General features: G+C 37.6%; 1 protein-coding gene across 4 annotated transcripts in view; it reads left to right on the forward strand.

Moving 5' to 3' along the window:
- STK3 (serine/threonine kinase 3) overlaps positions 1 to 14,275 on the forward strand; it is a 139,175-nt gene extending 124,900 nt beyond the window's left edge. For 3 of the 4 annotated variants that reach the window (XM_064442332.1, XM_064442328.1, XM_064442331.1), the window contains one exon: positions 13,703 to 14,275. In XM_064442332.1, the coding sequence (XP_064298402.1) occupies positions 13,703 to 13,861 (159 nt within the window). In that variant the 3' untranslated portion in view covers positions 13,862 to 14,275. Of the gene's footprint in view, positions 1 to 5,110; positions 5,225 to 13,702 lie in introns of those variants that run through there. The other variant, XM_064442329.1, reaches the window with a different exon arrangement.

The raw sequence follows: 14,275 nt of genomic DNA on the forward strand, positions 1-14,275 counted from the left end.
AGGAAAATAGATCCCTACGTTTGAATTCCTTCGTAACTTCCTAAGTCAATTGTTAGTTCCTTCTGCTGGAGGGAATTTTAGAAAACCATGTAGAACTGGCAGCAATTTAGCTATTACTGTATTCTGGTTTTGAGGGCTTTTAACTGTGTCGTGCAACACTGCAGCAGTGTTGTTATAAGCAAGAGATTTAAAAAAAAATTAAGGCAAGTTTCTATCATAATCTCTGCTGAATTTTTATCTAATGTGGTTTAGTTTTCTTAGAGGTTTCAACTAATCTGCATGTAATCTCTGTTAGAGACCATTGGCAGTATGCCATATAACTGCCTTTTCGATTTCCCCACCTTAACTGCCCTTTTCTATTTCTCCACCTTTTTATAATTCTATCCATGGACTTATTTGTGCCTAAAATTTTCCTTAAGGCTAGTGCTGATACAACATGTTCTATTCTTATCTGTTTCTATGGCGTTTCATCCTTTATTGCTCAGTATTTTTTTACACAATTTTCTGTGGTTGTTATGGCAACAATAAACAGCAAATTTTACAAATTTCAAGAAATATTGCTTTCAAAATTTTGCATTATATTAAATTGCTGGGCAAGAGGTGAAATATTTTCAGAATAGTTAAGCAAATTAATATAATTAAGTGAAATTACCTTGTAGTTTTTGCAGTGTTGCTGCTTCTAGGCAAGGAGTTACGCACTGTGATGCTACATGGGAGAGTATAAATAGACTATATTTGTGGAAGTAGGAGAAATTGTTAAATTAATGAAACTACTCCTTTGCTATTGTTATTCTAATGGTCAGGATCTGGTAAATGTGACTGGCTTTCTAGCAACATCATCAACCAGGTTAGTCGGCATTTAGTTCATAATGACTAGGGTTCCCTGTGCAATACAGACCATCAGATGGCATAAGTACAAACTCCCAGAATGGAAGACATTTGGAGGTACTAATGTCAAAAACAACAGAATGAGTTGTTTCTCTAAGACTGTGTTTAAAGTAAGAGGAGATACTAAGGGTGGAAAGAGGAATGTGGTTGAGATTGAAATGGATGAGGACTGCAAGAAGCTAATACCTCTGTGTTTAAACAAGTGTTTAAAGTCAGAATCACTGATGAAAATGGAAGCAATCAAAATTACTTATTTTGAAAAATGAACTGATGGATGAGGTCTACAGGGTTTTTTTTATATACAACATGATTGTGTTACTACTTTAAAGTACCTCTTCATATATTTGGGATTTTAGAATATTTTGAAGTCATAACTTGCAGTCATTGTGCCTTTTAATAGAGTCTTTGGTGAACTTGACATTCACAGTAACAAAATAATTTGCTAAAATGAATGATTTTTTGTTTTCTCCAGTGCATTTGATTTTACAGCATTGTGAATTCTCCTAACTTTCACAGTATTTGTAATTTCAACTGTGCACAGATGTGTGAGTGTGAGATTAAGTAGGAGTATCATAATGAAAACCTTACCTTTTCATTGCTGTCAAAAAATCCAACAGAACATTGCTGTCTTCACTGTCTATAGCATTCTTAAATTGTTAGTGGAACTTCTCTGATGATAGGATGCTGAGACATCTAGTCTTTGATTACACTCTGATTTTAGACCATAAGAATGCAAGGTCTCCAGCTGTGTCAGCAGCGGTGCCAGTCTCAAAGGCAGTAAGCAGAAAAAGAGGTCTAATTTTTCACCCATCCAAACCTGAGCTTGCAGTCTGTTTCTTCTGGGAGAAAAGATTTGGCTAATTGGTCCGCTGTTCAATATGTGTGGTGGTTTGACAAGGCAATTGGTATTCAAAACTGTAACTCTTCAGAAGATGGTGGCTTAAAGCCAAAAGCCACTTCTCCGTCACCAGTAGAATCTACCCGGAAAATCATTTGAGTTTGCAAATGAAAATTTCTTTTGGGTGGAAAGGGGAGAGGAGACCAGTGGTGGGGACTCTTAAAATTATTGCATTTCTGAGGCTGTTAGGATTTGTTGCTGTATGTTAATACCAAGTTTTAAACTATTTGATATGGTACTGTTTTCTGCTTGTGACAGGATGCAAACCTTATAGAGATACTCACAGTTTTCCACCCCCTGCAGCCTTCTGCCAAATAAGGTTAATTTCATTAACATCAATTCAAGAATATAAGCTATATATCTGTATGTCTTTGACGGTAGTTTTTTTTCAACAGTAAATCCTAATGCCCACATCAAGACACGCGCAATAACTGGATCAAGAAGTAACCCATGTCCAGGACAGATATACAACTTTTTGACACTAAACCTGTTTCCCTGCATTTGTGCTCATGCATGTGTGTCGGATCTGTTGGTGATGAGGGAGTTGTTCACGGCGTCTCTACTCTTACAAACTCTGAACAATGACACTTAATATGTGAACAGTGCCATTAATTTGTCTCTCTTCAGTGTTATGTCTTTGAATGCAGGATAACAGTCAAACTGAGGAACAGATGTTCTGCAAGCAGAAACCCCAGTGATGTAGCCTAAATAAATTACAAGAGCATTTCATAACCTCAACATTTATATTTTTGTCTTTACTTTGGGCAAGCACTATTCTGAAGATGGTCAAAACAATTGAACTGCTTTTACATGCCCTGTAAATTGAAATAAAATTTGGCTTTTAATTATTTCTGAAAGCGCAGTTGTGAAACACATCATTTTATTTAAAGATGGGCCTGTGAGCCGTATACCAGTCGACTGCACTGAGCATAGATTTTTGTCTGAGTACTGACACCTTGCATTTAAGGAATGCATTTGTCTGGCTCACATTTTCCCTATCCTTTTTATATGGTCTAGGAATGTGCTGGATGGATCGTTTGGCAGGAGCTGGAGCTTGATGGGAGCTCTCATTATTTCCTGCCCTGGTAGTAAGGATTGGAAATAATATAGTTAAGGCCCTTGGTTCTACTTCAGTTTCCAAATAATGAATACTAAATCAATTTTAAAACCTGGATTAAATGCCCAACAGTGCGTTTCTGGAGAGGGATTTAGGTTTGAAGTTACAGACACTTGAACGTTATAGATGTTCAAGTGCAGTATGTGTAGTATTTTCATTGTTGATATACTATGCAATGAATAAGACTTTATAATTTGTTTCTTCATGGATTTGAAGTCTAGAGGACTGAAACATAATTGAAACCTAGATAATCACTCGAGAGATGAATTGGCAAACCAGCAGAGAGGCGAGAAAGATTCTGCTGAGACTTGGGTCACATCATAAGGGATTGCAGAGCTTGTCCTGTTCCCTAGTTGTGGGCTATGTAATTGACATAATTTAGTCCAGAGATGCAGAAGTGGAATAGTGAGCACTGTAAATTAGGACTGGGTTTAATGAACAGTGTTGGCACAAAAGCTTGCACTGTACCTGTTTGCACTGAGTAATAAACCACAACTGTATCTGCAGATTATAGTATGAAAAACCTAATCAAACAAACTAGTGTTGTTCTGTGCTTTGTGACAAAGAAAACAGTGCTGTAGACCTTCCTAGGATATAATACTGAGAAGGTAAGAAAGAACCGTCCTAATTTTTGGCTTGATCACATTAATGCTTGAGTCATAGACAAAATATTTTATAATAAAGTATTTCTTTGGCAAATGATTTTGGCAGTTCTGACTCAGTAAGTGAATATGCCACTGAATCATTGAATCTCGTTCAGTGAATAAATGGAGTTTCTAAACTAATACAGAGTGAACATCACACTTTTCACAGGGTGAATTGTGTTTTAGAGAGTAGAATTAGGTTATGGTTAAGTACTGTTCGGTGTTGAGATAGCCTGGGTTTCTTGTTCATTAAGATGAGTGGTCTGTTTTTCCTAATTTAGTATTGCTTTAGTTGTATGTTGGTACATGGACTTCTTAATTAATGTGTTTTAACATGAATGATTATCGTTATCCTGTTCTGTATTTTCCTACTTTCAGGATATTTCTTAGTATATTACTTGTAGTAAGAGTAGCCTATACTACATGTCTGTAAAGGAAAAGATAATATATATAATTTAAAAGCTGCTAGCTAAGTGGTGCTATTCAGTAGATTTTTTGTTTCTGTATTTGTGCACTTATTTTAGATCTAATTAAGTCCAGATTAGAAGCAAGACAGTAGCTGGCTACTAGATTTAGACCATCGTAAAGTGGATTTCATCAGGTTGATTAAAGGTTATTTGATAGTGTTTAAGTTGTGTTACACAAATGTGGAGCTGGTGCATTTTGACAAAAGGAAAACTAAATCCACTTTAATGAACCAGTTGACACTCTGCAGTATCTGTCTCATTGGTATGATTTGTAGATAAGACTTCAGTAGAAGCCAGCATTAGGAAGAGTTAATAAGCTACTGTTTAAGGTGTAAAGAGACTTTTTTAAAAATCTGCTCAGTTCTTTAGTACAATAAAAAAAGTTTCCTAAACATTTTTGATAAGTTTTCATAACATCAAAGCTGTCATAAGCAAACGAAATCTCCATCCCCTGTGGCCGGTGAGCTGCTGAATGTGATGCAGGAGTGGAATGGTCCCCTTCTGATGTCCAGGGACTCCTCAGGCCATGCCGCTGCAGTTGGGAGCCCAAATCGTTTAGCAAACTGTGAACCACATCAAAGTAAATAAGTAGTTGAGCAGTTCGGGGGGAGAGGGAGATGATCTTTAAAAAAATTAATGAGGAGAGGACAAAGAAAATTTGAGAAACTATGGACTGAGACTCATTCTTTAAAAGCTAACAGTGCTTCTGTTAAATCCTTAAAGTCGTACAGAAAATGAAACTTGCTGCTGTCTAACAGAGATGCAGGTAGCCTCGGGCTGGGGGATTGCTTCTCCCCCTCCCAGATCGCTACAGGTCTCTGTGCAGCATCCACATGCTGTGTGTTGGTGCTTAAGCTCAGGTAGGCTTGGCTGTTGTCCTCTCCCTGATGCCTCTCCCAGGGCGGTAACCCCTGTGCCTTTCCTGAGGCAGAGATCTCCTCCCTGCTGCAACTGACAGCTCAGTTAGGTCTCTCTGCTTAGCCCGGCCTTTGTTCAGTTGCTGCAATCAGATTCTGCTCTTTCTGATGTTTTGCAGGTCTCTCTCAAACAATGTCTCAGTTTTGCTGTTTTTGCTGTATTTTCTTCCTTCCCCCAGGGAATAGGAAACCTGGCATTTGCTGCTTTATAAATTGCCCTAAGTTTCTGGACTATAGGATTTTTGCTGTCCATCTTGTACCAAAAGTGGCTGAAACCCATCCTCTGTTGTACGTGATTACCAGAACGCTTTCTGCATGAAATAAAATCCAGCAAACAGTATGTCTATCATTTTTCCATTTATTAAAGATATGTTATTTGCCTAGATCCTTTTTAAATTGGCCGGTTTAAACTGAAATTAATTTTCTTCCTTATAAAGAATATAACTGAATCAAGGTTAGTCAGCAAGTAAGATAAATTTGAGTGTGCATTTTGGGTTGGGGGGTGCGTCTCTCCTCCAACAGACTTTTCCTGTTAGAAGAATTTAGTTTTGCTATATTCACTTTTGTTTTAGTTTTGAGTGTCAGCATTCTGTACTTTAAGAAACCTGAGATTCACTTGTACTGTCCCTCACGAGGACGATGAGGTTTGAGGTTTAAGGTTTAAAATTCTTCTAGCCTCTTCCATTGTTCTTCAGGTTAAATGCTTTTCGGGGTCTGGTTTTAATGTCAAGATTACCTCTGCATGCATGCATCTTGTTGTGTCATAACTCATTATTCAGTGAGTTCCCAGTTTTTCTATTTTTAAAATAATCTTAAATGGAACTGTTGAAGAAAAATAGCTTTAAATGATATCATTATGTATTTCATGAATTTGTAGGTTTTAATGCAGCTTTCTTTTTAACCTCAGGCCTTCTATTTCATGTTACTTATGTCTTTTCAATAACGTGCATTTACAAAATATTTTAGCAAAACTGGGAACATCTTTCATTTTTTAATTTATCTTCAGGATGTTTGGAGGTCTTAACTGAGTGGCTTTATTTCTTAAAATGGCTCTCATCCCAAATAGTTTTTTTTTCTTCTTAATAGAGCTTGCATTTACATGTCGATTAGTAGAATTTTACAAAAATGTAATAACTGTTGTTTTCTGAGAATTTTAAAAAATTATCCTCTCATGAAAGAACCAGATGTCAAGGAGGCAATGCCTTAACTCGAGAAAACTTTTGAATACGAATGTAGCATTTGGGTTTATAATAGCTGAATGATAACTGCAGTTTGCTGAAATGTGATACGTTGAACTCAGGCGCTGTAATGTACCTGCGGATAGCTGAGCTCGTTATGAAGGACAACTAAAAGGACATGCCCTACAAGAGAGCTACAGATAATACAGATAAATGGGTGACTTTTTGGTACTACTTACTTAACATACTAAGAGCTCTAGCTAAAGAGCTCCTTTCATTCTAAAGCTTTATACCTTTGCTTGGTAATATTAGAAGTGTTTTAGGGGTTTTTTGTTTGTTTGTTTTCCCATGCTTTTTTTTTCTCTCCAAAAGCTGAAAGGGCTGGGGGGGGAATCCTGTATATTTTTAGATCAGGTGTGATAGCTGCTTTGCTATCAGCACTGTGTGGGTATATTTGCACTCGAGCTTAAATAGCATGGTGAGTATCCATATGGAGTGTTTTTCATATGCTTTAAATTATTTACTCTGTAGGGAGCTCCAGTAAACATTTATAGTGTTCTTCAGGTCTAACTGTACCATTAAGCTTGAGATGTATAAAAAAATCAGAGTATATTGGAGAAAAGGAAAAAAAAAACCAAACAAGATTTTCTCTAAGGCATTTCAAACTGTGAATACTTGCCTGTGATACTCTAAAGTAGTTTTTAAAAATGTCTGTGATGGATGATGCAATTCTAAAGAGAAGGTGACAGCAAATTGAATTGTCGTGCTTCAGTAGACTCAATTGTAAGTGTGTAATGTAACAATATAGTGTCTGTAAATTACATAGGACAGAGGGGATGGTAGGATTTCTTTCCTTCTGTACACTTTTAAAATTAGACTTATTAAACTTATTGTCTATTGATATTAAAGATTTTATATCAAAGGTGCTTATTAATGGATGCTTATTAATAGCTGCCAGGTGTTTGAGATACATTGGTTGCCATTTATTTCTCTGTGTTCAGGTACTTCTATTTGAGTGAAAATTATATACCTAGCAGCTGATGTTCATATAGTTGCGATAGTAGGTAAACCCAGGGTAAGAGATATTTGAACTGCTTAGGATATGATTAATACACACTACTTGACTGGTTTTGTTAGGAACTGGGTAAAATTGCAGCAGGCAAGAGTTAGCATTATTGCTAATTTTACAGTGTACTTCACAATGATCCATGTTTTTCTTTAGATTTTCATTACTGTAGTCAGGATTGCTCATTAAAATTTTTGGCTACTAGGTTTTATTTTCCTGAACTTTTTACCCTTTTTAAGTGAAGAAATATTTAGATCCTAGCTGCCTCCTTATGACTCAGAAGTGAAAAGGGAAATAAAAATAAGACACCTTCCTCCTCTTAAAAACCTCTTATATTAGGAATCTAATTTTTAAGGGTAATTTAATGAGAGTGAAGGACCCAGCTCATGATTTTGGAATTTTAGGACTGCCAGTACTAAATGTGCTCAAAGTAAAGCCCTCGGCAGTATTCAACAAATGTATGCAAATGATAGTATGCACTAGCACTTTTTTCCCCCTTGGTTTGCTATTGAAATGTAACTGTATGAATCTACAAAAAGCCTTCTAGAGCTGAAAAAAGGGTGATGGTAGTAACTGAGATTTAGCTGTGTGTTATTAAAATGATGTACGATCTTAATGTCTGAGCAGAGGGGGTTTTACTAGTGAAAATAGGAATTAATCATGGGACTCTCATATACAATTTTGTCCCTAAAAAGACACTTAAAAATTATGTGAACTTGTCAGTCTTCCATTTTCTCTCAGTGCCATGGGCTTATTTTAACCCCCAAAATGTTTAAGGTAACTGCAAGTCCTGTGGGATTAACTTTGGCTTTTGAAAGTTAAGTTGTTCATTCTTCCCTCTCGTAAATTGTCAAAAATAATGATAGTAAATGACATCCTTTTTATATTTGTATAACCCCATGTTTTGTGTTTTGCAACAAGGAGACTTGCTCTTCAAATATCCTGAAATAAATGCTTTCACTCAATCCCCCATCCAAGTTTGTTTTCCTGTGACTGATTTGGCCACTGTAGTGACAGCAGGGGTGGGGATGACAGCAAGTCAGAGCTCTGACGTGTGGCCAGTGGGTGTCTCAGCTCATCACCTGACACTGCTTGCACGAGGCCAGCACAATTTCCTCTATCAGCACAGGACATACAGCAGTTCTCCCCTCGTTACAATAGTAACCGTGGACTATTTCCTTGCACACAAGCCTGAAGAAACTGCCACTTAAGTCAGGTTCACGGATTTTGGGTTTGAATTTGTAGACCAGAAAAATAAGGCCCACCTTGTCCCTTTTGGATCCTGACTCAAGTCTAACCTTTTATATAAGTAAGAAAGGATTTTGAAATCATCAGTGGAGCTCATTCCATTAGAGAAAAGAAAACTGCTCAGCAGAGGGAAGGGAACAGCTGGAGAGAAAGAGTTTCTCTTACCTGAGGCCACTAACAACACAAAACAATCCAAGGCATGCATTGGTTAAATCTTGAAAGTGCTATAGGCAACCCACTTCTGCAATTGCCTTAGAAAATTATTGTTGTTAGCCATTCTGTTGATAGTTCATATTGTAGGAATTACTAGCAGATGGGAAAATAGATGACTCAGAATACAGTATTAACAATCCATATTTTTTTAATCAAAGACCTCTAATAAGGCATGTTGCATCTGTAAGATTCATTTAAGCAGTTGCTAGGAAGAATTCCCCCCCCCCCCCCCCCCCCCCCCCCCCCCAGTAAACACAACAAACTTGATACAGATTATTTTTTGACTGAATATCTATTTTCTTAACAATTTAAACCCTGAAAATACATGTGCTTGTTTTTGTTGCACCAGCTTAATGGCAGTATTCCATAATTTAGTTTGATAGACTGGAGGTTTGCAATGGTAACTCATACATTATGGAATCACTAATGAAATCTAATTTTATCATATTGAAAACATCTCAGGCCTAGAGCTTTTATTTACCTCTGTTAGCTGTCAAGGGTGGATTAAGATTATAGCTTGCTACATCCACCAAAACTTTGGCTTTCGCCCCCTGAAAAGTTTGGATGGCTACAGATATGTGCTGGCCAAGTGTGGCTAATGAGTTCCAGACCCCTTTCCAGACCCCTTCGCCTAAATCCATGGATCTCAAGCACCACAGAGTATCTCAGATGCATGTCCTTCTTCCTGACTCCTGTGCTGGACACAGGTGGAAGCCAGGAGTTAGGATTTGCATTATACCCTTTGACTTGATGACTTCTGAGAGTCCGTTTTTCGTTGTACTTTATCTCCTCCCTTTTCAGCTTCCTGCTACAGAACTCAGGTCTGTAGATGGGATTGCACATATATTTTCCAAGTGCCCATTTTGGTCTGAGTTTTCATCAATATATGATTTGACCAGGGTTGCAAAGAAAATATGTAAGGTACGGTGTAGGTCCTCCTGCAGGCAGAAGTAGCATTGACTGCAAGCAGTTATTCTTTGGTTTGCTGAAAATACTGATCCAAATGAAGCTGATCCATCTGGGGTGCAAGAAGGTAGACTGAAAGACCAAAAAAGTAAAAATTGTTGCACTTTTCTTGCTGAAGTTTGGTTCTGAGAGACGACTGCATCAGTATGTGAGGGAAGAATTCCTTGTGTGTCACTGTTGGAAGACATGTAAAAAATGCAATCAACTTGAAACTAGTGTTGACCAGCGTAATATCAGTTAAAAGGTTATGCTTTGATTCCATGCTGCTTGTCCCAGCTCAAGGTGGTGCTGTGGAAAGGACCTTTTGCCACTAGAAGCTTGGGGTGATGGAGCTCCTTTCTGCACAGGTGCCTTTCCTCCCCCAGGATTTCCCCTCCATCAGGGAGAGGAGAACACAGAGGCAAGAGCTGCTGGCACTCACCTTACACGGCAGGGAGCTCGCCCCGCAAGGGTGACTGTTAGCTGATCTCTTTCTAGACAAAGTCAACTTCCTTCGCTCTAGCAAAGCAGGGTAGAGAATTTCAGTGTGCCTTCTTTGGGTGCAACTGTGTCTTGAGAATCCATCAACTTGTAGAAGAAATTATTCAGTGTTATCTGGCTCTAGAGACATTTTTGACTTGTTTTTTCATTGCTTTGCTTAGATACTGTAACTTTCTTTAGTGATTAGGTTAAGAAATACACCTTTTGGGAGAAAAGGTTTGGTGTTTGTTTTTTTTTTTTCTTCTGTAAACATCCAATTTTTCTGCTGGAAAACTAAGTATGCATACCCACTCCAAAAGGCTATATGTGTGTGTAAAACAAATGCACACACTTTCTGGAATATTTTCTATTGTTGTATGTAGTTGATAGAATCATGGCATTATAAATTGGAGTTTGGACTGGTGCTTTCCCAAACCCACCTGATATGAAGGATCCCAGAGAAGGCAAATGCTTTTACTGGAAGCTCCAGTCACTGAAGACCTCTGTCTTGGTGGTGGCCCACCTGGACACTAATTGCTGTCCGTTGTGTGACTGTGGGTGTTTGATCTCCGAAAGGACATGACTGATTCTGTTATTTGGAGTGGCAGAAATTGAACTACCTATCGTCAGACAAATACTGTCCTGATTATGGAACTGCTACAGTTTACAGCTTTTTAAAAAGCTGCCAAAATATAATTTAAAGCATTTTTTAATTCCTGTAGCTTGCACAGCTGAATGTTCTTCTGTGTTTTCCCATTAACACTGATAGCCCCAGTAGTTCCAATGGCAAAATTATTTTATGGCAGTTAAAATAGTGAACTGTTTGAAAGTAAGTGAGAGTGCTGAGCTGTATCACTTTAAGAATTTATCATGCAGGGGAATAAATTATATAGGAATAATTAGATATCTTGTTTGAATTATTTCTGTACAACTGATTTGATATATTTCCTGTTGCATTCAGCATTTAGGCTTTTGCAGGCTTCGGGCTTCACGAGGTAATGTCTATAGCGCAGAAGTCAAGGAAAAATATTTTTAAATTTACCAAGGAGACATGTATGTCCATGGACACACAAACACGCACATCCTAGAGTCAGCTGTGGCTTTTAGATGTGCTTAAGTGGTTTTCTAGAGTACATAGAGCTCTCTGACTGTTCCTGCCTAATCCAGCATCTGATGTCAGATGAGACCTTCATAACTCTATTTTCAGTTTATGAATGTTTCTGTTTTCTGTTATTTACTTCCTTTGAACGTCCTGAGCATCAGCCATTCATACAGCTGAGTACTGCAGCTCCCTGGGTCCCCTGGGTGACGTGTCTGAGATCATTCTGAACGATTCTTATTCTCCAGATTTAAAAATTAGTTCTCTTTGTATTTGAATTTCCAGCCCAGCTGTCTGTGATCTTTAAAGAATATTTAATTCTGTTTGCTGGCTCTGTTTCCAGATTGAAATTTAACTAAAAACTCACCCATCACATTCTTCTCTGACAATTTATTAAAAAAAAAAATTCAGTGCAGAATAATTATGTGATTGTATGTATTCTATGCAGTGTAAGCCTGATGTCTACAGTGGTGACTGAGAGGGAATAAGTGGCTACCCAGGCTGGCCCGGAGCGGGTAGGAGACTTCATCAGTGGCAGTTCTCACAAATCGCATGTGAGATTATTCATGGTACCGTCCTTAGTCCATTTGCTGGTCTATGGAGCCCCAGATGTTTCTCCTCTCACACGTGTTAGAAAAAAAAAATGTGGTTTTATAGCTTCTCTCATCTGTGTTGCGTTGGGATCAGTTAAACAGGGGAATTGGCACTGTCATCTCTTCTCATTATACTGCAAATCTCTCTGACACTTCAGTCCTCTAAAAGAACGTCTTCACTGAAAAGTGTCTGTCATGTGCCAGTTACATTTACCAATGGGCTAAAAATGAAAGAGAATGGGGTTTTTTGTTTGTTTGTTTGGTGGTTTGTTGTGTTTTTTTTTTTTAAATCCTTTCTCTGAAAATGGAAGGGTGTTTTTCTGCAAAAGTCTTGGTGACTGAGGAAATATGATTCCTTTTCCCCAGGCTTTCTTTCATATATCAAATGGGAGACATACAGTAAACTAGGTGATATTTAATTCCTTGGGAGGCAACTCTTTCCCTCCTAAGAAACAAAAGGTTTCAGACATTACTGATTAGCTACTGAGTGCATCTGAGGTCTCTGAAGCTCATAGAGGTCTAAAGATCTTTGGTCCTGGAAGGTATTTTCATATCTGGGTTTTAATTCTCAGCTTCATTAGGAATGTTATTTTTAAAATGTTGGATGAAAATGTGCACCTTTTTGCATATGCTCTTCTATGAATTTCTGATCTGCACTGCCTCTTTATTATGACTTTAAGGTGTTTGTTTACTATGTACAATGTAGTCTATTAGTAGAAGTGTATGTAGCAATATGTGTTGCTAATTTATACATCTCAGATGCTGATAAAAATAAAGATCAAAAGTAGTATTTCATTCCTCAGGGAAAACAGATCAGATTGTGTTGATGGAAGACTGCCCTAGATTAATGAAGAACGAAGTATTGACTCATTAGTAGGATGGTTCAGAAAAAGTTTTCTTCCCCCCAACCCCGAGTTAGGTGGTGTGCTCGTTTGCAATGTCGGAATATTTGAAAAAAAATATAGGTTATAGTTTCCCTAGGATGAAATCATTTGTGCTATTTGAAATTTGTTGATATTTTTCACTCTCAGTGAACAGTAATTGGCATCTTGGCAATTCTGAGGAGAGACAAAGCAGAGGCACTAGACTTCATAAAAGAAAAAAACACATAGGCCAGCCAAAGGAGTGTATGTCCAGTGCAGATTCTTCCCTGCAAGAGCAGGTCGGGCAGTAGTGCCTGACGTGCCCCAGTACCTGACAAGACTCCGACTTACTTGCAGCAGCCAGCAAGCAAGTGTAGCGGTTTACTTGTTACATGACCCATGGCTTTTAACAAATGCAATGTAAAGAACTGTTTAACATTTGTGAGAAAATATTTTTAGAAAGAGATGATCTTGGTCATAGGTAACTCCCATGAATTCAGGAAACTATTTCATGTATTGTTTAAAAGCTCTGTTGGCAATTTGCCTTGACTAGTTCTGGCAGCAATCTGTTGAGGAAGACGAGTGCCTTGTCATTCTTATCAGAAAGTACCTATAAATATCTCTCAGACTATTACTTACAGCAGCTGTCTATTTTTCAGACTTTTATAAGAGACTGAAGTTCACTAAGAAGTATTTGATTAAGCAATACAGTTTATATACATGACTATAATTGTGTATTCTGTGGCATGCTTTTTTCAGCCTAATGAGTTAAACTCCAGTCGTATATTTATTTGCAACGTTTGCAAAGTGATTTTTTTTTAAATTAAATGTACTCTGTGTGTTTGTATTTTCATGTGCTGTTAAATTATTTACTGTGGAGTGTACTAAGGCTTTTGGTTATATAAACAGTTATATATGTGTGTACATACACTCAAAGTGTGTGTGTGGGGTGGGGGAACCCAACCAAAAACCCACTGCAACTGTAAATTAAATAATTATGAAAGGTGGTGGTTTTAATTTTTGTTGGAAATAGTTTTTAATCTTTTTCATGTTTGTTTGTTTGTTTGTCTGTTCCTTGTTTTACAGTTAAAGAATCTGAGTTTAGAAGAATTACAGATGCGATTAAAGGCTTTGGACCCTATGATGGAACGAGAAATTGAGGAGCTTCGTCAGAGGTACACTGCAAAGAGGCAACCTATCCTAGATGCGATGGATGCGAAGAAAAGGAGGCAACAAAATTTCTGAGTTTGTTTTACTTTCAGAGATAATACTATGAGTCAGTGTGGACACTGCTAACTTAAGTCTGAAGGAATTTGATTATGAGAGTTGTCAAAAACCCAATCTTTTGAATATTCCTCCACAAGCAATGACAATTGGAGCAGTGAAAGAACATACATACGCTGTTCTGCAAAGGCAGCACAACTTATTACCACTCATTTATATTTTCAAATGTTTAACGTAATTGAAGTTTAATCTGTTGCTTCCCAGTCTTTTCAGGTGTACAGTGGTAACTTAGTGTTGTACATTAGGAGTTGTGTTTTGGAGCACCTGGAACGATTTCTTGATTGTGCAACACTACAGAGCCTTATGTTGCAATACATTTTCCTCCCACTTAGTAGCATATTTATTATGTAATCTTTGGTTCTACTATTTATTTTG

Source organism: Phalacrocorax carbo, chromosome 2, assembly GCF_963921805.1.
Source record: "Phalacrocorax carbo chromosome 2, bPhaCar2.1, whole genome shotgun sequence".
NCBI classification, from domain to species: domain Eukaryota; kingdom Metazoa; phylum Chordata; class Aves; order Suliformes; family Phalacrocoracidae; genus Phalacrocorax; species Phalacrocorax carbo.